This window comes from the organism of the source record quoted next, unplaced genomic scaffold (genome assembly GCF_019419815.1).
Source record: "Pyrus x bretschneideri cultivar Hongxiangsu unplaced genomic scaffold, Pyrus_bretschneideri_v1 Contig10, whole genome shotgun sequence".
Lineage (NCBI taxonomy): Eukaryota > Viridiplantae > Streptophyta > Magnoliopsida > Rosales > Rosaceae > Pyrus > Pyrus x bretschneideri.
The window spans coordinates 3,214,685-3,239,069 of NW_025999391.1; the positions used below are offsets into that span (position 1 = coordinate 3,214,685).

At 37.4% G+C, this 24,385-nt stretch overlaps 1 protein-coding gene and 1 pseudogene across 2 annotated transcripts; one reads left to right on the forward strand and one right to left on the reverse strand.

Annotated features, from left to right (window-relative positions):
• Nucleotides 1–161: 161 nt before the first annotated feature.
• Nucleotides 162–3,752, reverse strand: LOC103962464 (disease resistance protein RUN1-like). Of its 2 annotated transcripts, XM_048565725.1 has the most exons (5): nucleotides 3,111–3,752; nucleotides 1,872–2,967; nucleotides 1,165–1,440; nucleotides 709–1,072; nucleotides 162–639 (listed from the first exon to the last, which is right to left on the reverse strand). In XM_048565725.1, exons 1-5 carry the CDS (start codon nucleotides 3,617–3,619, stop codon nucleotides 509–511), a joined length of 2,376 nt encoding a protein of 791 aa, XP_048421682.1. In that variant the 5' UTR covers nucleotides 3,620–3,752; the 3' UTR covers nucleotides 162–508. The 2 variants fall into 2 exon arrangements, with proteins under 2 accessions (XP_048421682.1, XP_048421676.1); XM_048565719.1 differs by having other exon boundaries at nucleotides 162–1,072; nucleotides 3,111–3,741.
• Nucleotides 3,753–8,974: 5,222 nt separating this feature from the next.
• Nucleotides 8,975–24,289, forward strand: LOC125470305 (annotated as a pseudogene).
• Nucleotides 24,290–24,385: the final 96 nt, after the last annotated feature.

Consider the following 24,385-nt stretch of genomic DNA (forward strand, 5'->3'; position numbering starts at 1 on the left):
TTTTTTATCCCCCCTTAATAAAATTTGTTCTGATCTTTCTTTTGTTCAAACAAGAACACTGTTTTGCCGGTGTTAGTCCAATCGGCCCTAGGCCTGTTGTGTTAATTAATGTCCACGTCTATGATACAAAGGCGAATTTCAACATGCCGTTGGACTTGATGAAAGATGAGAAATATGATATTACACACTTGTCCATAACATTGCGCTTTATAATGTAAAAACAATACTAAAACAATAAGAGTATTATAGACTGGTAATCAACCTAGTTTTAATTCCAATTGAAGTGAATTAGTAAACAACTTATAGTTATATGGACTCAACATCATCCCTACTCCGATTTCAGACAATGTTAGTAAACAACTTTAACAGGAATCTAATTCTGATTCCACCTCATTTCAATCCCTCCTCAATCCAATTCCTTCTCATTGGTAAGAGCCTTGCCTATTTGTTAGTCTTATTTCTTGAACTTGCCACTCTCTTCAGCGCCGTGCAGCCTTCAGCTTCAACATTACATTAAGATTGAAGCTGCTTGATTGAACTTGTCATTCTTCTGAAGGCGATAGAAATCTCTTATATCCAAGTAAGAAATGTTTTCGTTAGACCACACTGATTCAGGCAACTCCTCTATACCACTGAAATGTAAATCCAAGTAAGAAATATTTTCGTTAGACCACACTGATTCAGGCAACTCCTTTATACCACTGAAATGTAAATCCAAGTATTCAATATTTCCTGGCATCTCTGGAAGATACTTGAGATTCATGCAGCATGCAAGATCAAGATGAGTAAGCTTGTGGAGATGTTGTGATTCAGGCAACTCCTTTATACCAGCGTAATGTAAATCCAAGTATTTAATATTTCTTGGCATCTTTGGAAGATACTTGAGACTGGTGCAGAATCTAAGATGAAGTTGAGTAAGCTTGTCAAGATGTTGAAAACACCCAGGAATTTCAACCAAACTTTCACAGCCAGAGAGATTTATGTTCACAATGTTTAGACTCCCAGAGAGATTTGGAACTTCAGTTAGATTTGTAGAGCCATGCAGATCGATCACTTGTAAGTTCACAAGTCTCTGTATCAAGAGTAAATAGAAATATAAAGAATTAATATAATTTCTACACTTGATTTTATACAAGAATTAAAATAGGCTATAATATAATATACCTTCTCTTCTTTCCAAAGCTTCTTAACTTTGCTATTGGGCATATGAAGCTCAACTAGATTTTCCGAAGAAAAATTTGACGGCAAATATTCCAGTGGATATCCCCACCACTCAAGATAACGAAGAGAATTGGGAAGGTCTATAAAAGCATTGAATTTGTTGCCACCATACACAACTAGCAATCTTAGGTTAGACATCACTTTGAAGTCTACACGTTTCAATGGTCGCTCTGCAATGTTATACCAATCAAGGACTACGACTTCAACATTTGAAGTTTTCTGACATTAAGAAGAAAGTTTAAATGTGAATATATGTGTATGTTTTCAACATGTTAAAATGTAATGCGCACTTGGAAAAAGAATTCTACAATGTTATATAATAATTTAGAGTATTTGCGATGGTAATGATGTACAAGTGTCTAGTAAAATATCCAACATAATTGTATCCTCCTCTACTTGTCTTAAAAAACAAACACTCATATTCCAAAGACTTCCTAACACAATAAAAATTCAATCAAATCAAATTAAATTTTTTTTTTATTTTTTATTTTAGGAATCTGATTTCTTTTTATAAATGCAAAAACACTACTCTTACCATCTAATTATACCATCAATTGTACAGTCTCTATTAATCTCTAATAAAGACGAGACCCATATGTGTTTTTTCTACAAAAAGAAAAGAAAAAAAATTGAGTGCATTTGACTCTTACCGTGTTACTTTTCAATACATTATAAACATCCTCATCGTTGAACAACCTATTCCGCTTACCGAGATCTTCAATGCATTGTTCCTGAACAATTGTCCTTCCCATTTCTTCAAGCAGATCATGCATCTCGATGGTTTCCCATCGCCATCTTGAACCAATTGATATGAAAGACATATCGATGAGAATTCTAATTCCGACCGTCGTAGAGAATCCACGAACATCTAACAATTGTTTTACCTTATCCACACCTTGCCCTTTATGAAAACATGCTATATCCAAAAATATCTCCTTCTCATTTCTTCCCAATCCATCATAACTTAGTCTCAAGACTCTCTGGATATTTTCATTGGGAAATTGTTTCAATTTGTCCAATTCATCTTCCAGGTCTTCTTTGCTCTTGCAATTTAGGAATGAGGACCCCAGAAGTATAAGAGCTAAAGGAATGCCTCCGGCATAATGCATCGCCTTTTCTGCCAACCCCTTATAATCTGTTATACGAGAATTCTTGAAAGCACGCGAACAGAAGAGCTGAAAAGCGTCATCCGGTTTTAATCTCCCAACCTCGTAGATTTTATCCTCTTCAACAGTTTGCCTAAGTGTGCCTCTATTTCTACTTGTGATAATGATTCTACTTCCATTGCCAAACCGAAGACAATTGCCAACTAAACCTTCCATTTGCATTGAATCACTCACATCATCAAAAACAATGAGGACCTTTGTACGCCTAAGCCTATCTCGAACAAAAGTTAATCCTATGGATAGACCTTTTTCCTTTAATATCTGATTGAGAAGTGTATTTTGCAAATGTTGTAGCCCATCCTTTTGTTCTCTCTCCCTAACATTTCTAAGAAAACAACATGCTTCGAATTTAGACGAGTGTTTGTTAAACACGGCTTCAGCAAGGGTGGTCTTGCCCATACCACCCATTCCCCAAATACCAACACTAATGCAAGCGTCCTGTGAATGAATGTCTAATAGCGATTCAATTTGCTTGATGCGGCTTTCAATTCCAACCAGGCCCTCTAAATCGCATGATGATTCATGACACAATTTAGTCAAAATATCGTCTACAACTTTCTTAACCAAATCAGCATCCGTCCTGGCATATATATGTATAATTATGTAGGAAAGTAATAGTTAGTCTTAAATCTATATACCTTACAAAATCTTAGCACAAATAAAATCGACAAAAGTTTAAAGAAAATTTAAAATTTTATACAAGTTAAAGAATTAGTTAGTTACCCATAATTTTTTGAATCAAAGCCAGATGTATTTGCTGCATTTGTCAAAGCATCCCTCCACTTGCGCACCTTGCCGATACTGTTCTCGAAACCTTGTTCAAGTGGATCAAGTGCATAACTCCCCCGTTGTTTTCGTACATCCGATGGAAGGGTGTCGTAAAAAATGGGTATAACCAACTGGCCATATTTTTCCTTGCATTTTAGGATATGCACAAGCTCATCCAAACACCACGTGGAAGAAGCGTAGTTTTTTGAGAAAATGATCACCGAAAGCTGTGATTTTTCGATTGCTTTGAGAAGGGCAGGTGCGATTTCATCTCCTCTCTTAAGCTTGTCATCAACGTAGGTTGTGATTTTTTTCTCAAGTAAGGCAGCGTGAAGATGGCTGGTAAAAGTACGGCGGGTGTCCTCACCTCTGAAACTAATAAACACATCGTACTTTTTTGTAACAGCAGCATCAGCAGGAGCAGCAGCGGAAGAAGAAGACGAAGAAAAAGAAGCCATATTCATAACCTCTGGTTTTCAGATCCAGGGAGTTGTTGCAGAGAGATTACTTGTTAATTGGAGAGAGAGAAACTAGTTTGGAAATAAGGATACAAAAGAAAAATAAAACCTTTTCCGCATTTCAGAAGGAAGTTCGGAGCACGGGAGTGAGGGATGGGCCCCTCCCATTACGCGCTTTACGTAATTAGTTTTGAATTTTTCCAGTTACTTCGTTAGTGACCAAAATCTTTCAAGAAATTTCCATTACGCACTTTACGTAATTAGTTTTGAATTTTCCCAGTTATTTCGTTAGTGACCAAAATCTTTCAAGAAATTTCCAGGTTACGAGAAAAGCAAGTGGTGAATCATCTTTATGGTTAGATTATTTTTCTTTACTCTATTTGTCTCTAGTTCATATCTTTCATGTTCCTTTTAATATAAATTAGTATAGAATATTACTTGTAATTGAAAAAAAAAAAACTAGTTCTTTCTCCTTCAATTGATGTGTTTACACATTTTACTTACAAAGCTTTGAACTTTCTCTATTGGTGACCAATTTCTTTTAAGAAATTTCCGAGCACTTTCAATTGAGTGTCTTTTTATAATTCCTAAAACAATTAAAAAAAAAAAAACAAGTGAATTTCACACTACAAAATCATGGAGAGCTAAGAAGAATTGGATAATGGGGGCCGAGTGGTCCCTTATGTTATTTTTTTTTCATAAAGCAAAACGAGTCGTTCTATTTATGTTATATAAATTTTTTAGAACAAAACAATGTGGCCCTGATGTTATATATTTTTTCATAAAGCCATACAAGTGGTTCTACTTATGTTATATAAATTTGAACAAAACAACATCATTTAACTTATGTTAATTTTTTCTCAAGTCCAAAACGACATCGTTTTGCCTAAGGTGTTTTTTGAAAAAAGAAGAAAGAGCCATGAGTAGTGCATGCTTCGTTGCAGCAGAGAGTTAGGGGTGCTTGTTGCAGGTTTTCCGACGAACCCGAGGGGTGGCTAATCGCTTGACCATAGGCTCGATTTCTAACGACAGGAGGCGCGGGTATACCTCCTTGCGTCTTTGTAGCTTCGTCGATGCTTCATGACAAGCCAAAAACATAATGAATTTCAAACTACAATGTGTCAAGCAAGCCGCTCAATGGTTCAAACATTATCTATGCATCATGCCAATCCAAAGACAAAATAAAATCATAAAATTGTCAAGCAAGCTCCTCAACGGTTCAAACAATGCCCATAAGACATGCCAAGCTAAGAATGAGGCATGATAAATTACAACATACCATGCAAACCATTGAAGCCGAAAAATGAACCCAACCAAATAGATCGTGCCATCTTATCCTATCCAAGCAAATCACCAAGTACAAGAACACTTCTAACCTACCATAACAACTATCACTGTTATTAACAACCATTTTCCAAATCAGACGACGACTAAAATAAGAACTATAAATACAAGTTTGTGATGCGGTAAATGATAAGTCAATGCACATGCTTAGATGATTCTAGTTTTTTTTTATTTTATTATTTTTTATTTTAATTTAATTGATTATTTGAGCCATTTTGTTGTCATTGCATGGCCCAGATAATGGAATTGGCTCACTAACACTAGTCAAGAAGATCCCGAAGGGTTGCCTCGGAAAGGATCCAATTCCTAAAAAGAGGCACATGGGATGGGACCCTCCCTTCATGCGTTTTGCGTACACGGTTTTGAATTTTTCCAATTAATTAGTTAGTGACCAATTTTTTGCAAGAAATTTCTAAGCATTTTCGATTGAGGACATTTTTATAATAAAAAGAAAAAGTGAATTCACATTACAAAATTATGGAGGGCTAAGTATATAATTCATCAACGGAGATTGAATAAGATTTGATACATGTCTTTCTGAGCACAAATGGCAAATTAACTCAGCTATTAATGAAAAATCAGCAAGAGTCTCAGACTCATGCAGTTTGATATCACCATAAGGTATTACACAATCATTAAAACTATCAATCTTACCACCATGTTATGATAAAAATCAAACTAAAGGGATCTTACTAATTACTCATTAATAATTCAATGAGTTAGTTTACCACCTCTATTTTCAAAACTCTCAGAGGTCATAAAAAAGTTCAGAACTCCGCTTTGAAATTATGTGCTTTGGCCCAAGTAAGAGTCATGATCCGCCCATCTCTCTCTATCTATCTAGACACTAAACTAAGCAAATGACGGACGGAGGTAGAAATTGGGAAGCAGGCAAGGGAGGAGAGAGTAGTTGACCGCATAGACTAGATCAGATAAAGTTCACCAATTATACTAGTTGACCTGGCTTACACAAAGTTACAAAAGTTCTATATGCTGCCGACTATCCGACGGAGATGTCTAAATAAAAAAAGGTGAAATGAAATTACCCAACACAAGCGTCTTACCTTCCCCTTTTAAAAATTCAAGGTGTTCACATATGAAGAAAGACAAAATAAGGGAACATCACCATCAGTTCAAAATTTTAGTAAAGCTAACCAGTCACAAATCACAAGTCATCCCTTACGCGCTTTACGCATAATTTTTTATTTTTTTTTATTTTTTAATTCAAATTCAGCTTGATCAATAGAACATTCAATAAAATTTAATCTTGACAAAGACAACTGACCTACTCCTGGTGAGTCATCGTAGCACACAAGTTACATATTTATTCACTCGTTTATTATTAGTTTAAGATGTCACAGTAACATACTAAATATACATGACTCTTTAATTAAAGATAAAAGCAAATTAAAAAATTTGAAAATGAACAAGCGAACCCTGATATAGAAAACGCACACCTCCCAAATTGGCTTAGGTGAACTAGAGTTTAGCTTGATTACGAGAAAAACAAGTGGTGGATTGCCCTTATGGTTAAAAAAAATCTCTTCAACTCACTATGTTTTGAGTTCATACTCTCCCACAATGCCTTAGTATGATTAGTGTAAAGTATAATTTGTAATTAAAAAAAAAAAAAAAACAAAACTCTTTCGCATACAATTGATGTGTTCACTCGTTTTACATACAAAGTTTTGAACTTTCTCAATTTATTTTAAGAGATTTTCAAGCATTTTCAGCTGAATACCTTTTTATAATTCCTAGAAAAAAGAAAAACAAGTTAATTTCAAACTATAAAAATCTGCTTACACACTACAAAATCATAGAGGGTATGAATAGTCATTCACTACTAGAGATTGCCTAAGATTTGAAATCTGTCTCTCTAAGGCTATCAGTAGGCCGGGTCTTAAGAGAGCGCATAATTTAGCCTAAAACTAAGCAAGAAAAACAAGTGGTGGATTGCTCTTATGGTTAGAGCATTTCTCTTTAACTCACTATGTCTCAGTTCAAACCCTCTCGTGCGCCTTTCCTTAACGGAGGATAGTATAGAATATCGCTTGTAATTTTTTTTTTTTTTTTTTAAAGCAAGCTCTTTCTCATTCAATTGATGTATTTACACATTTTACGTACAAATTTTTTAACATTCCCAATTAGTGACCAATTTCTTTCAAAAAATTTCCAAGCATTTTCAATCGAGTACCTTTTCATAATTCCTAAAAAAATAAAAACAATTCACTTTAACACTACAAATTCATGGCCTTCACTATTGGAGATTGCTTAAGATTTGAAATCTATCTTTCCGAGGCTATCGGAATGTCATAAGAGAACCCACAACTTTACGTGAAAGTAAGCAAGAAAAACTTGTGCATAGATGGCTTATCATGTTATCCATACGAGAGTAACTTTCATGTTAACTTAGCAGTGATGACGTACTTTGAAAATGTATTTAGTATTTACTTCGATTATTAAAAAGGTTTTTTGCGTTCCTTATTATAGATATATGCATATAGGAAAGTATGGGTTTAGCATGAGATTTCCACGTGAGGTGCTTGTAAATCGTTAGTCATGCGGTTTGTATCTATCAACTGATCAAACTTTACCAGCTTGCCACCCAAACCAACCAATTAGAAACCAGCAGAATCTGCCGCAGAAGACGAAGAAGAAAATGTTAATGATCTGCAGCACATATGTACAACAAAGTCCCGATGGTAATGGCGATGATTATGATGTTGGAAACTTGAATGAACCCAATCAACTCCATCTCTCTGTCTCTTAAGATCAGATAGCAGACAAAGAATTTTAACTACAGTTGCATCTGAGACTAGATCAGATTTTAGTCTTTGTTAGGGGAAGGTAGATGCACAAAGTGACAAACGTCCAGGAAGGATAAAAATTGAAAATTTGGAGAGACAAGGATTTGTCACTTTCACTGTTTCACATACTTAAAAAATATTTGATAATTAATAATGCTACTACTTTTAAATTTTCTTTTAAATTTGCTTAATTAAGAGGAAAATTTGTCCATGGCATTTTTTGCAAGGCACCCTTCAATAAAATATACGCACAAACGACGAGAAAAATCACTAAAGATTAGATAAAAAAAAACATAAAAAATATATAGCTTTTTTATTAGTACCCCACTTAACGGTGAATACACCTCACATTAAAATTCAATATTAAATCACTTATATATATCTAATATGCAATGACAATTTTAACCTCATAAAGTTAAATAAAAAATCTAAATACACTCCAAATCACAACTTTAACATGTATATTCTACAATTATTTTTCTTCAACTATCAAAACCAATCTCATCCTCTATTGTAGTACAAAACCTAAATCAATAAAACTACAAAAACGTTGATCACAACTTTAAAGCCCAGGGATATTGATCAATAGCCTCCTAATTTTCATTCACTGTACCACTATAGCTTCATCTCTGTATGAAATCAACAAATCTGCCTTGTTATGACGATTTTCACAGAGAGGACTCAAAACTTGCGGATTCTAATTATGACGCTTCAAATTACACCCAAACAGGAAGGGAAGGAGAGGAGCGTCCAAGTCAAGCTACTCGCCTCTTTGGTTGTGATACCAAAAGCTCTCGCAGATGCACATATGATTGGTTGTTTTGTACATACAATGAAATTCTTCAATCCAATGATTCATGGAGGTAATCTATCAACCCCACATTCTTCTTCAACCCAGTTTCATTGAGTAAAAAATTTAAGAAAAAAATGTGGAGTGGAGTGTAGGTAAAAAACTATGGGGTGTATGTTGAGAGTGTGGGGTGTGAGGGTATTAAGGGAAAATACATGAGGTGTATTAAGATAACTTTCAATTGAAAAAGTAAATGTGAGATGTATTAAGTATGTAGAATGTATTCAACAATATTTAAAGTGCTAATATTATAAGCCAAAATATAAAGATGAAATTGCTCAAGAACTTTCCTTGCAGAAACCTTGTGCGTTCAAACGGAAGAAAAGGTTATATCTTAAAGAAAGAAAGGTGAAATTAAGAATGAATGCAGCTTCTCCTGATGCGAGGAAGTTTCCTAGTGCTAGTGGAGGACAGAGTCAGCCGGCTCCTTCCACTCTATACAACAATGAAAAGTATACATTATTTTTTAGGGTGTGATATCCACACACCCCATTTTACTTCTCACACATTCTCTTAATTTTTGGCCGTCGGATCAGATAAATTAAAGAAGATCAATGAACATAAATTAACAATGGATGTATGAGGAGTAATATGGGGTGTGTAGATAGCACATCCCCATTTTTTTAAGCGGATCACATACACACACTGTTTTAAAAATCTTGGCCTAGCGCCGTCTAGGTTATGTCTAGACGTTAGACGGCTGATCACCGATTCAATTAATGTTCATGCATTTGAAAATCAAGGAACAAGGTTCATGGAAGGTAAAAAATGGAGCACATGAAAGTAGGAAGATATTCATATATTTGCAATCTCGACATGTAAAACTACTGGTATTTGAACACAATAAAATGATAATAAGTGCAAACCTTTTCTCCTTGCTTTGCTCCCCTCACAATCAATATCATCATCGTCACCTGATCGATTCCTGCAAGTGAAGTTTTGGTTATCTTTCGTACAGTAAAAAAACATAAATCAGATTATGCATACCAAAAATCAGTACACAAGACGGAAGAGCCCTTTGTGAAAAAGGATGCAAAAAATCAACTTGAGACATATGTAGAGTAAAAAATTATCAAGAAAATTATAGAGGTGACTCGTGTACTTTTGGGTAAAAATGACAAAATTATCTTCGAGGCACACCGGAATTCCCACATGCATGCAACAGACAATAACAGCTCAATTAAGGAAGAGTCAAAGGTGATCAAAATGATATTTTTTCAAATCCCTCTCATGCCTCATCAAATCCTTACTCAAAGGGTAACTCCTAATTTTTCTATTCAATTTAGGTTTAGATACCAAGTTAATTGTAAGATATTATTTCATGTAATATCTTGCAATTATACTCACAATTTGACCATATATGGCCGGTCCTATATTTTTTAGTTAATAACTTGAGTTATGTCAAAGGAAACATTGAGAGAGAGAGAGAGAGAGAGAGAGAGAGCATGCACATGTTGTTCTTGGATATTCATGATTCATGATGATTAGTGTGAATAACTTGAGTTATGTCAAAGGAAACATTGAGAGATGGAAAGTTAAGTAGACTTTGAAGCTACGGGGACCATTTGTTACTCATTGATCATGAGTGCAAATTGTGGGTTTTAATTCAACCTTGTAGTAAGGGTTTGGACTTTAGAAAATAGAAAACCTAGGGTTCTGCTCGAGTTAGTCGTTCTGACGGATTGATTTTAAGTGACATCTTACATGAATGATTGTGAATTGCCCGGATTTGAGTTGGTGACTTAAACAAGTTTTTATTGGTGTTTGGACTTAAAATCCAGGTGGATCCTTGCATATCCTTGGTAGGCCCCTATTTTATGTTCAGCAATACGTACACATTCTCATTATTCCTTGTTTGGCCAGTGAGTTTGAACCCCTGTGAAAAGAAGACAAACATCTGCTTTCTCCCTTGGAAAATGGTATTGCCAACAAGGCCATCATCGGATCTAATCATCAACCTTTCATATTTGGTCGAGGTTAACACTTATGGGCCGCGCTCATTACAAACAGTGGCAGTTTTGAAGTACCACATTTTTTGTCACAAAAAATAAAAAGGAAAAGTCGATTAACGACCAACGCTTTTTTCCTCAAAACTATTGGCATCTCTCGGTGTATCCGGCGTCGTCTGATTTTCCTCCTAATCGGAGAAGAAGGGCAACCGAGCCACGCCGTAGAGGCATCAAAATCGTAGTCCTCCGAATTCGTGGTTTTCTGCTTCTTCCTGGCGCTCCTCACGATTGATTCCATGGTCTGATCTTCTGCGAATCCCAATCCGACGGTGGCGATAGCGTCAGCGCAGAATCAATCGGCCAATGTGGATCTCTTCGATGCGTATTTCTGACGAGCCGATTTGGAATGCGATGGTCGGATTAGTGGCAATGAAGCCGTCGCTTTCTTCCAGGGCTCCGGTCTCCCCAAACAGGTCCTTGCGCTGGTACTCTCTCTATATATATTTTGAATTTTTAGTCTAATTGTAGCTGAAGTGGTTAATGTGAGCTCGGGATGTCGTAATTCTCTGATCTAAGCTGAGATTTTTATTTCGTATCAATATAAATGCGTAATTGATGTTCAAATGGTAGAAAATAATTAGATGAAGGATTTATACTACAATTAGTGAGGTTGAGAGAGTTATGTTATCAGGTCATTAATTTACTTTCTGGTGTATCTGTTCGATCTTAGGTGGTAAGGAGATTTTAGAAATGTGTTATCTGGCCCAAGGATTGTTTATTACATTACAATAGTGTAGTTTTGAAAACCTGCAGCATAAGATGGCTGCGGAATAGTTAGGATTGTAGCATACAAGGGAAATGTTCTTAGTTAGGATCATAGTATTTTCTCAATTTCATGATCTATATTTCTTGGCCATATTCTTTGATTGGAAAGATGCTGTTTTTTGGATAGGGAATTGTTATTAGCACTCCAAAAATCTCATTCTACGCTCCAAACTTTCTATATTTGGAAAGAAAAATACACTTGTGAGGAGTGTAGAATGAGATTTTTGGAGTGCCATTAACACTTCCCTTTTGGATATTCTAATTTATGTTGAAGGTCCTGTATTTAGGAAGAATTTGTATTGTTCATGTAGTCTAGTTTTCATAGTTGTCCGTTTTAAGGTGGGGACTTCTTAACCGAAGAGATTATTGTGCTTGAATAAAATTTTGTTAAGGAGCTTTGGTAGGCAATTGAAGCATTCCTTCTTATGCACCACACTGGTGATGAAATAAAGGGAAAGAGATCCTTTCCGGATCTCTCCCACCAAAGCCACCAAATCAAGTGATCCGGACCCTTGAAATTTGATCCAACGGCTAAAAATAGGGGCCCCTTTTAAAAGTTAACTTTAACCGTTGGATTAAATGCAGAAGTGAAGTCCAAATGGTAGAAGATAAGTAGATGAAGGATTTATACTACAGCAGTGAGGTAGAGAGTTTTTAGAAATGTGTTATATGACACGGGGATTGACCAATGATTGTTTATTACATTACAATAATGTAGTAGTGAAAACCTGCAGCATAAGATGACTACGGAACAGTTAGGATTGTAGCGTACAAGGGAAATGTTCTTGGGTTATGATCATATCAACAAATAGGTTCTTGAAGCTGTATATTGTTTTGCTGAAGGAATTTCCATATAAAATGATAATGGGGGGCATAATATGTCAAATATTGATTATATGAATGCACCTTCTCAGTATCTTTTATTAACAGAAGTTTGGATCTGTTCTAATTTATATTGGTTGCTTATGTTTATTGGCAGATATGGGCACATGCAGACCAGAGGTAGTGGATTCCTTGGTCGGGCAGAGTTTTACAATGCCATTAGACTTGTCACTGTGGCACAAAGTAAGAGAGAACTTACTTATGCCAGAAATGGTGAAGGCAGCATTATATGGCCTGGCTGAAGCTAAAATACCTGCACCCAAGATAAATCTTGCAGCGATTCCTGCCCCTCAGTTCAATTCTGCTGCAGTAGCACCTGCCACTCAGGGTGGTGCTGTCACTCCGACGTCTTTGCAAAATCTTGGGTTCAGGGGACCACAATTACCACCTCAGTATAGTTCTTTTGGAGCAGCACCTGCCACTCAGGGTGGTGCTGTCACTTAGACATCCTCCCAAGATTTTGAGTTCGGGGACCACAAATACAATCTCAGTTTAATTCTGCTCCAGCAGCGACTCAGGGCAGTGCTGTTACTTCAACATCCTCCCAGAATCTTGGGTTCAGGGGATTACCTCCAAGTGTGAATGTGAACCAGCAAAATTTCATTTCTCAAGATGGCAAGTTAATTAGGCCTCCAGTGCCTCCATCTAGTTCTGATTCCCAGCCCATACAGGGTGTTGCTGCCCAAGGCTTTCCCAGTGGAGGTTCAGTGGGTGGTCCTCAACCACAAAATTCAACCATGTCGAATGATTGGGTTGGTGGAAGGGCAAGTGGAGCAACGACCGGGATACCTTCGCAGGCTGTAAACAAGGGGATCACTCCTTCTGCAACACAAGATGTATTTGGGCAGGCAACATCAGGACCAACAGCTTCCCTACCACCTGGTCCACAGGGAGGGTCTGGGATCAGACCACCAGGACCACCGACTAAGGATTCCAAACCATCAAATATATCTGGGAATGGCTTTGCTCCTGACTCATCTATTGGAGTTGATGTGTTTTCTACAACCCCATGACAACCTAAGCAGAATTTTCCTCTTGGCAGTGTACCCGCCTCATCAACCATTGTGCCAGTATCTTCTGGGACCCAGTCTTCAGCTAGCCCAAGTACACAGGTTGGTGGGCAGCCTCAGCCGGCCCAATCATTTGCAAAAGCAAACAACCAGGTCTCAGCTCAGATTAGTGCTACTGGAGTTTCACCTGGAGCTGGGAACTCTGCTTCTAGTCAGTCCCATAAGTCATGGCCTAGGATAACTCAAACTGATGTTCAAAAGAACACCAATATTTTTGTGAAAGTTGACACAGATAGAGATGGGAAATTCACTCGTGAACAAGCCCGCGACCTATTTCTGAATGGGGACTATCAAGAGGTAGTATTATTTTCTTTGAATTCATCTTTTAGCTTGCGTTTTACAGGCACAGGTGCCATGTGGTTATTGAAGCTCTTTTCTTTTGTTTGTTTCTCTTCTATGTTAGCTTGTAACTAAACTGATGCATCTTTGCAAAACATGTACTATCCCTATCCCGTAGTTAAAGTTGTTTATGTTTCCTCTTCCGGGTGGTGGATTGGCAATGTTTAGTTGGTGACATTTAGCTTGAATTCCTGAACATAACAGGCTAGATCAAGCATCTTTTAGCTTGCGTCTCATCAACCGTTGTGATATGTTTGTATTTTGATGTAAAACTTACTTGATGCCATGGATATTTTGGTAGATATAAAATTATATTTGGAATTGGAGTAATTTTTTTCTCGACAATTGACATACAAACATCCATAAATACTACCCATCATGCCACATTATCTTGAAAGAGAACGTTGTTATTGCATGTGAAATTTCAGGGTGTATTAAAAAGCTCATATAGTGCACTTCTTCGAGCTGATAGTGCAGGCATGGACACAGTCCATAGTTACAGTTATGCGCCTATATAGTATGACCACAAACATAACTTTTGGAAGCTATAAGTTTCCCCACTCTTAACTTTATGCTCTGTTTACTTCTGTCAGAGGTTTTAAAGCAGGTGTGGGATTTATCCGATCAGGATAACGATAGCATGCTTTCTGTCAGGGAGTTTTGTGTTGCGCTATATGTGATGGAGCAGTTTAGGGAGGGACGCCCCCTTCCAGCAGTGCTACCAAGCAATGTTATGTTTGATTTATACAATATTTATTTTCCAACCTGCAAATAATTACTCCAATACTGGCAATGTAGCCTGGAGACCTGCGTCTGGTATTCATCCATAAAACAAATCACTTTTTTTTTACTTTTTTTTTGTTTTTTTTTTTTTTTGTTTTTTTAAAACCATACAGTCTTTCTTTGATGGACAATAGTTTCTTATTTTTCACTTTCAAAGGCTTTCAACAACAGCAGCCGATGCCTGGTCCTGGTGCTCAGCACATGCGCCCCCAGCTGGAGGAAGGCCACCAAAGCCAGTTGCTCCTTCTCATGCTGTGGAAAGGCAGCAGGCCAATCAGCAGAAACCCAGAGTACCAGAATTGGAGAAACATCTTGTAAATCAACTGACTACAGTGGAAGGTAACTCGCTGAATTCAAAGATCAAAGAAGCAACCGAAGCTGATAAAAAGGTACTTAGAACTTTAATGTTTCCCCAATTTTTTCAGCTTCAGCAGCAAAGTGATGTGTGCATGTTACATTCTGATAAATGTCAAACCATAACAAATATCCCAAAGGCTTGGAATTCTTGTGATTGTGAGTTTTACTTTGCTCTTAATATTGCTCGTTTCCGTGGGAAAGATCGTGATCAAGTTTAAGTAGGGAGGCTTTTAGGGTTTTGAAGTTCATGATCAGTTCTTTGATATTAGTAATTTTAATGATTGGCATTCCACATGTTTTAGTGCATGGCATTCATTATACTTTCTTTTTGATACAGCATTTATTATACTTTATAGCTGTTTTGTTCCATTTTCAGCTTGTTTTTCCTCAACCTTTTGATGCGATTCCATTTGTTCTTTGCAGGTAGAAGAACTGGAGAAAGAAATTTTGGATGCTAGAGAGAAAATTGAATACTTCTGGGTCAAAATGCAGGACCTTGTGAGTATCTCGTGTTCTTTTCTGCCCTTTCTTTCTTGTATGCCATTGGTTGTGCATATTGAACATTCTACAGTAGTTTTAATTTTTGCATTTGAATATAACTGTTCTCGATTGATAGATTTTTGGACGTCCTAATCCTTTGTTGCTTTTAAATAATCTGCAGACTTCTTAGTATTTGATCTTTGCAGTGGTTTAAGATGCTTTTTTGAACAATTGGATGTTTGTGGTCTGAATTAGTATTGATTCTTGAATTGACAAGTACTCTTGAGAGAAAGTGCAGATCACGTGTTTTATCATTGTCCTCTAGCTTTATATGTGTGGCTGAGATTGTGTAGGGAAGGAAATGTAAGCTGGGTAATTCCTGCAGGGTACATATGTAGTTTGGTGGTGATATGAAGGCTTTTGTGAGGGTGCAGTATGCCAGCAATTTATTGGGGTTTCTTGGTTGAGAGAAACACGAGGGTTTTGAAAACTATATATTTGGGCAAGGAGTAGTTATGGAATGACGTTAGATTTTGTTCACCGCGTTGGCTCAGTATTTTCTCAATTTCATGATCCATATTTCTTAGCCATGTTCTTTGATTGGAAAGATGCTGTTTTTGGATATTCTATGTTGAAGGTCCTGTATGTAGGAAGAAATTGAATTGTTCATGTAGTCTAGTTTTCATTGTTGCCCGTTTTAAGGTGGGGACAACTTAGCCGAAGAGATTTCAATGTTTGAATAAAATTGTGTTGAGGAGCTTTGGTAGGCAATTGAAGCATTCCTTTGTGTGCACCATAATGGTGATGAAATAAAGATCCAAATTTGGTTGAATGGGGAACTGGGGGATGGGAATATTTTATCATGTGTGTAAATAAAGACCACATTCTTACAAGATAATTTTATCTTCCTTTAGGCTCAGAATATTTTAGAATGCATTTGACTCAAAAATGTAATAATTTTTTATCTAGCTACTAGCATAAGGAAATGATGTTTTTAACTTCCAGTTTTTGAATGCTGATTCTGCATAATTGTGAATGCTGGTGCTTTATTTTAAGTCTCACATGTATAGGGTGTGGTGTTGAAACTATGATGTATACCTTGTTATATTTGCTGTAATATATTTTCTTATTGGTATAAGGTTTTGTAAAAGAGCAGATGCGACAATTGCCTCAATGAGATCGCAGAAAGGGCATTTGCTGGTAGACGTGAATTATGCTGTTGGATACTTGAGACTAAGCATATATTTACATTAATCTTTACCTACTGTCTTGGCTTAATGAATACTACATGAATCTAGGCTGAGTCCCTGGCTAAGAAATATGAAGAGAAATACAAACAAGTTGGAGATGTAGCTTCCAAGTTGACTATTGAAGAAACCATGTTTCGTGATTTACAGGTACATTTCACCACATATAAATTTGTGGACAATTAGTGACCCCATGTGTATTTGCTTTTGCTCATTCGAAGATCAAGGTGTCAAATGCTTGCTGTTTGTTTTGTTAGATCTGAGTCATAATTGCCTGTGCATGTGAAATTTTCAGGATCGTGTTGATCGCATCCATTTAGAACATTTCCATCTGAAATTTTCAGGATCATGTTGATCGCATCCATTTAGATCGTGATGGGCTTGTGAAAACTCTCAATGAGCGCTGCAAGAAGTACGGATTACGCGGAAAGCCTACAACATTAACTGAGCTTCCCTTTGGTAAGTTGATCTCGTAGCTAATTTCTTGGGAATCTAAGAATAATATATATAATGATAAGAGTACTTGCATTAGCTTATTCTTTAGCAAACTATCTGATGGATTGTACATAGAACACATTGTTTTTGGATATACTTTTGTTTTGGGTAGTCAAATTATTTCAATTTATTAATAGCATTGCCTTTCTAGAAGCCGAAAGTCATTCTGTTGCTAAATTATCAGTATCCTACACAGAAACCCTTATTTTCACTATTGTAATCTTTTCCTATTCTATGAAATCCTGTACCTGGATTTCATTGTTTAAAATTACGTATGTCGTATTTAGTATGTTTATTTGTAGTTTAGACGCGTTTGTATTTGTGGCGTATAATTTTTTTTCGATAAGTAAAATGACGAAAATACCCTTAATGAACTAAACGGAAATTTCAAAAACGTATTTCATCCTTTCATGATTTTTCAGATTTCTTTACAAATTTGGATCGTAAGTGTCGACACGAACACGTGGGCGCAAACGGAGTGTAATTTGGAGTTACAACGTATGAGTTATAAACGAATGAAGTTAGAGGCGTAATGGTCATTTAATTATCAATCTGGAAGGCTCCAGATTTGTTGAAATTGTGATCTGGTGCCACCTGTGTGGCTAGGATGGAATGAAGAGGAGAGAAAGAAGGGGGAAACTGCTCAATGAGAGGGGATAGTAAGGAGGGGAAAAGACGGAGAGAAAAACCACCCAATCCGGATCATCTCTTCGACTCGTATCAAACCCGGTTTTGACCAGTTTCCTGGCGAAGGTTTTCGTCGATTTTCGTTAGTTTTTTCGGCGAATTCCCCTTAGCCGTCACTTGTACACTCCACCCCGACCTTTATTCTCCCACTTCCACAAAAAATCTGAGAGTTTTTGGCCTTGATTTTGTGAAACCCACACGGTGAGTGCAACGGGTTTAAGGGCAGTGATTGGTCGATTCCAAAAGCCTCACTGCTGTCCACCACCCATTTTCAACTTCTCTTAAGTCTAGGACAAACCCCAGGGGTGGGTTGAGGCGTCGGAGCTTGTTTGGAGTCGAATCAAGAACACCTAATTCTAAGGTTTCCGGCGGATCGAGGGTGATTTGAGGTGTGTCCTGGCCGAATTGGACTTCGGCCTAGGTATGAAAATTGTTCCTCTCATTGAGATCTACATGCGTGTAAAATTTAGTAATTTTTAGAGTTAATCAGAAAATTGGGTTTCTGCTTGTCGGAAACTGCCACCCACGGTGGCGTGTGACCAGTGGGCCGACGCTATCTTTTTAAGTTAAATTTGATGTTCTGATTTCAGATTTGATATCAGTTTGATGTGATTCGATGGTTTGAACCTAGTATTGAATATTATGCCACTTGATCATTATATGAATTGACGATCCGACCGTTGGATCATTACCAAATTTTAATATGTTATAGTACGTAATATTTGAGGACATTAGAGACTGACGGATCAGGAATCCGACGTACGGATCTTCCCAAATTGAATTTTCAAGGTGTAAAACGAAACGTTAACCGCTACTTGAAATTGTGATTGGCGGAGATCCGACCATCGGATCGTGATTAAATTTTAGTATGTTGTTCAAGGAGCATAATGAGGACCTTAGGAAGTTACGGATCAGAAATCTGATGGACGGATGTTTCCGATCAAATTACGTAGGGTTATGGACCTCACCATTGACTGAGAGTTGACTTTTGGTCAACATGTCTTGAATCGTTTTAAATACTAAAATTAGTATTACTAAAGACCAAATAGGGCTTAGGGGGCCTATATTGGTTATTGAGTTATCTTAGATAATATTCAATCGGTTTACGTGTATGGGACGTCTTATTGTGATATATGTGTTTATTTATCTTCTTGATAATATGAATGATAACTGTCATGACAATGTGATCCTAGAATCCCATTAGAAGTATCATGTAGAACTTATATGCTTGTGTGACATATTAGTTAGTGACCATGAGAAGTTGATAATGTATGTGCCTACGTTGTAACTCATGGAGGTTTGAGGTAGAGGCAGGTTGTGTGTTGAATTTACTACACCATATAGCAGTGGTACATGGATGGTCCTGCTTGTTAAATCCGCGATGGGGGACCATATGCATTCTAGGAGTGATCATGCTTGGTATATCCATGATGGGTGATCACTACCTACAGTTAGGATCTGGTCCTGCTTGGTATATCTGTAATGGGGGACCATATGTATTTCAGGGGTGATCATACTTGGTATATCTGCGATGGGTGATCACTGCATGCACGCTTAGATTATGTCTAGGGTTTTGCTTGGTTTATCCGCAGTGGGGGACCATACGCATACTAGGGGTGATGAGACACAGTGAAGCTGTGTGGGCCTATCTCGGTGAGGGACTATAACATAGGGATATAGTTATTATCCTAATTTCGTATTTATTATCATTTGTGAATATCACTTTTATAAATGTGATTTTCTATTGAAATGTGAATCAATTTGTGGATTGGAAATATTTGTGAAATGTGATTTGACGTGTATATTTGAAATGTGGTTTGATTTGCATGTTTGGTATGATGTGATCAAATGTGAGGGCTAGTAGTGGACTGTTAACCCATTGCCATGGGGTTTGTTGCTTCAAGGCTTGTTTCATATTCCATTTCATTGTTTCATTTCTCACTTCGCTGATCTATTCTAAATTTAGTAGTTGTGCTTTGTTTCATTTCGTTAAGCCTTTGTAAATTGAGCACTTGGTTCATGTTTTGTTTCTTCGAGCCGTTGATATGTTCGTGGCCTTCCGCTCGGTTTCGTTGAGTGATCCGAAACTGGGTTTCTGCTGGGGTTCCGTTGAGTGGTCCGGTTCCCTGCTCTGTCTGGATTCCGTTGAGAGATCTGGAATCCCTCATGCTCTACGATTCCGTTAAGTGGTCCGGAATTGTATCTTGCCTTAAATTTCATTGAGTGGTCTGATATTCATTGTACTCCGCGATTCTGTTGAGTGGTCCGGAATCGTATCCACTTGAATTTCGTTGAGAGGTTTGGAATCCTTTCTACTTCATGATTCCGTTGAGTGGTCCGGAATCGTATCCTGGTTTCGATTTCGTTGAATGGTTCCGAATCCCCCTTGGTATTTTGGTTACGTTGAGTAGTCCGAAGCTCGATGCTGTTGGATTTTGTTGAGTGGTCAGAAATCCCATTCTTCAGAGATGTAGGCTTTGGCCGAACTGTCAGTCTAGCCCTGCATCTTAGTGCATAGTTGGTGTTACTGATTGATGTGATTGTGGAATAGTGTTGGAAAGCATACTTGTGTGCATGGCAAAATCACAATTGTTGTTTGGCTTATGGTTGATGTGTAGTGTGGTACTTTATGTTTTCTGCTAGAAGTGTTTTAAAAAAGTTCAAAGTTTAATAGATGGTGAACTACAAACGGCTTGATCCCTATTAAGGGTACGTAGGCAGTCCAGCGATGAGGTTATATGCAGCTATAAAATATACTAAAATTACTATGCAATTCAAATCTTGAGTTATGCTTTGTAGGTATCTCGGAGGCGGGGTATGTTAGAGATACGGATACTTGGTGACGTCACGTGTTGATCCTGACGTATGTTGGGATCGGGGCGTGACATAATCACTTTGGTTTGTTTGATTATCAATATTCGTATTCTGTGTAACTTTCATGAATGTATCATTTTCTTTTTTGTTATTGTTCACTACTGCGGTATTTGTACTATGTTGCATTTTGTTATCTGAAATTTTATTTTATTTTCATATAGGCTGGCAACTTGGCATCGAAGAAGGAGCTGCTGACTAGGATGAGGATTGGGATAAATTTGAAGATGAAGGTATGCCAAAAATGAGTTATTATAGGTCCAGTATAATAGGGAGAATGACAAGTCATCCAATATAATTACTGTTAAATAGTTTGATAAAGCTAAATGTACTTAGTTTTGTTAGTTACTGTAATTAGTTAAGCTAGTTGAGGGTATTCTTGTAACTAGACTAAGGCAGCTAAGGCTATATGTATTCACATCTGTGTAACTGATTAATTATTCAATACAATCAGAAAACTTACAGAGAAAATTTTCTGTTTCTATATGGTATCACGCCATTCTGCTTCCTAGCACCGACCTTCTCTTCCGCTCGACAAATCGATCGCTTCTTGATCGATTCTCTCTGATTCTTTGAGTTTTTGTCTTCGATCTCTCTTGAATCTTGATCTGTTCAAGATATGGCTGCTCAATTTGACTCGCCACCAACTGGATCGTCTTCTCCGATCATCTCTCCTTCGGTCCAAAACCCTAATTCTTCCTCTAATCCCAGTACTCTGAACTCGTATACCTCTCTTACGATTCACAACATTGGCAGTATGGTGCCGATCAAGCTGAAATGATCCAACTATCTGTCATGGCGAGCACTATTTGCTCCCATTTTCCGCCGATACAAACTATTTGCTCCTCATAATTCCTTTAAACTGAGCAATGTTTTACATGTTCCTTTCATGAAACATAATCTCCTGTCTGCTTATCAGTTTCTTAAGGATAATAACTGTTCATTGACTCTTGACCCTTATGGATCCACTGTCAAGGATTGCATTTCGAGGAAGATGCTTTTGCACGGCCCTGTTAGGGATGGTTTCTATCCTCTCCAAGGTTCCACCAGTCTCCATACTTCTCCCTATTACAGTATTGTCTCTGAGATTATAAATTTCTTGTAGCACTTAGATTCCTTTTACCTTTTCATATTGTGGTAAATGGATCATATTGCCTGCTTTTTGTAGTTTTTGTCGTCTGGTTGTGGTTTGCCAACCTGTTTAGGACTTTTAACTATTCGAGGTGATTGATTCAAAAGTTTAATTGTCAGGATTCACTTGTGTCAAGGAGCTCACTCTTGATGTGTCAAATGTCTTGGCACCTCCAAAACAGAAATCATCATCAGTTCAGAAAGAAAAAGCTCCCCAAGTTGAGAGTCCAACAACTGCTTCTTCACCTAAAGTTGATGTTAAGTCAGAAAAGTCTCAAGGTACCGATGCCGAGGTTGTTGAAAATGGAGCAACATATGATAAAAATGAGGACGAGTCAGCAAAAAGTGCTCGGAACAGTCCATTTGCCAGCTGTACTGTTGGAAGCCCATCTAGAGAATTTTCAGATTCTAACGATGGAAAGACAACAGACGCAGACGCCTCACCCTGTAATAAGGAATCTCAAAGGTATAGTTCTAGATCTGTAGTTTTCTACATATTTAAGGTCACCCTGATACGTGCAAAATTGCTGATATTCTAAACTTTCATGCGCAGTGATGATCAAGCGGGTGTTGGGTCTATGTTTTCTGGTGACAAAGGTTCCGATGAACCAGCATGGTGGACATTTGACACTAATGATGACGTTGACTCCGTGTGGGGTTTCAATGCAATTAGTACCACCAAGGTAAGCCGATATTGTACTTTCAGTAATTTTTTTTTTTTTTTTTTTTTTTTTTTTTAGAGTGCATTCAGTATTTATTTATTAGAACTCAGTTCGTCGACCTTGTGTTTATGCTGACTGGATCTTGCTCCATGATTGCTGTTAATACCACCTAGTTGTTTGTGGTGGTGACCACTTATCCTTGTTTTAAGAGTTTGCCTCAAGTGTCCTAATGCTTGCTGAGTTGTTTAGTTATTAAAGATGGTTTTGGGAATTTTAACATTATTTGAATAGTTTCTATCTTCACCATTCTGATTGTTTCATCGTGCAAATCAGTTAGCAGTACGGGTCTTTCAACCAAGTATGGCGAAACCGAGTTTCCTGATTTTAGTTATGTTCACTTAGATATAAAAAGAAGGGGTTGCGGGATTGTTCCTGGTGCAATTAATTGCACATTGAAGGGGACTCTGATTTAAACCCTAGGTCTTGGTTAATCTTAGTCAAGATCATTTTTGTGTTGACAACTTGACATTGACAAGAGATGGTGCCATATTGTGCACACTTATCAAATATTGACGGGTTCCACGTTAATCAATGTATTAATCATTGTTAAGAATAGTGACTGGAAAAAAGAAAGTTAAATTTCAAGTTAAAAAACTAGCAATTATTGTCATGTTAGAAACAGTTCTTGTTAACATTTTGTAGTCAATGGAAACTTTCCTTTATTTTGCACCTTCCAAGTGGGCATGGATTCTAGGTTCAAGTGAATCAGCTTTCTTTTCTAATAGCATGTCGCTTACGTAGCACTTTCAAGCTTTTTGTTTTTGTGGTTTTATATTTGTTGTTATTGCTGGCATGCTGGATTGTGCTGTAACTGCTCTTAATCATGTGATGTAGGATATGGATAAGGAGAGTAATAAGGATCACTACTTTTCTGGCCCTGGGGAGTTCGGCCTCTATCCTATCAGGACTGGGTCATCACAAGGAGGTGGCTTTTCCTAGAAGAGCCGCCCTTTTACTTTCGACGATTCTGCTCCAAGCACACCACTCTCAGCCTTCAATTCAGGATATTCACCGCCAAGGTACAAGGATAATTCAGAACCTTCATTTGACACCTTCTCTAGGTTTGATTCGTTCAGAAGCACACAAGATACTGGATTTTTTCGTCAACCAGAAACACTCGGAAGATTTGATTCTATGAGCAGCAGTAGAGATTTTGATCAGGGTCATTGTTTTCCTACATTTGATGACATCCCGGACCCTTTTGGCTCTTCGGCGCCATTTAGGTCATCGCTGGACAGTTAAACTCCAAGAAGAGACTCGGATCCCTTCAGATCTTCAAATCCATTTCAGACGTCATTAGGCAATCAAACTCCAAGAAGAGAATCAGAATTTTTCGGGTCTTCAGCAGCGCCAGTTAGGACATCATTCGACAGTCAAACTCCAAGAGGAGACTCGGACGCATTTGGGTCCTCTCCATTTAGGACATCATTCGACGATCAAACTCCGAGAAGAGACTCGGACCCATTTGGGCCTTCAAGGCCTTTTCAGACGTCACTGGAGACTTCGAGAAAAGACTCTGATCATTGGAGTGCATTTTAGCCAGGTAATTGCTCTGCTTCGTTTTTGTGTCTACTATTCGCCGTTTCGAGCCTTTTTATCGTGGGTGTTACGGGCCGTGGCCATGTTTTATGCTTTGAAATAGCTCTACTTGTAATGTGTCTTTTGTATTTCATTTCTATGTGTATGCATCTTGCTTTGTTTTCATTCTTTTTTCCTTTAGCTTATAATTTTTTTCTCCGTAATTTTGGAATGTTCCTAGTCCTATTGAAGCGAAGACCCCTATAGTTTTAACATTGTTACAATTTTGATGATTGTATTATTAAACAGGGGTTGTGCCTTTCTTTTTTTCGGCCTTAATTTGCTGTAATTTTTTACCCCCCTTGATAAAATTTGTTCTGCTGACCTTTGTTTGGTTCAAACAAGAACAATGTTT

What these genes read in the sequence shown, in the direction of transcription:
- LOC103962464 (XM_048565719.1), bottom strand. Translation starts at nt 3,619, where the DNA reads ATGAATATGGCTTCTTTTTCTTCGTCTTCTTCTTCCGCTGCTGCTCCT. An exon ending in ATGTATTGAAAAGTAACACG is followed by an intron (nt 1,441 to 1,871) that starts GTAAGAGTCAAA and finishes TCTTAATGTCAG; the next exon opens with AAAACTTCAAATGTTGAAGT. An exon ending in AGCTTTGGAAAGAAGAGAAG is followed by an intron (nt 1,073 to 1,164) that starts GTATATTATATT and finishes CTCTTGATACAG; the next exon opens with AGACTTGTGAACTTACAAGT.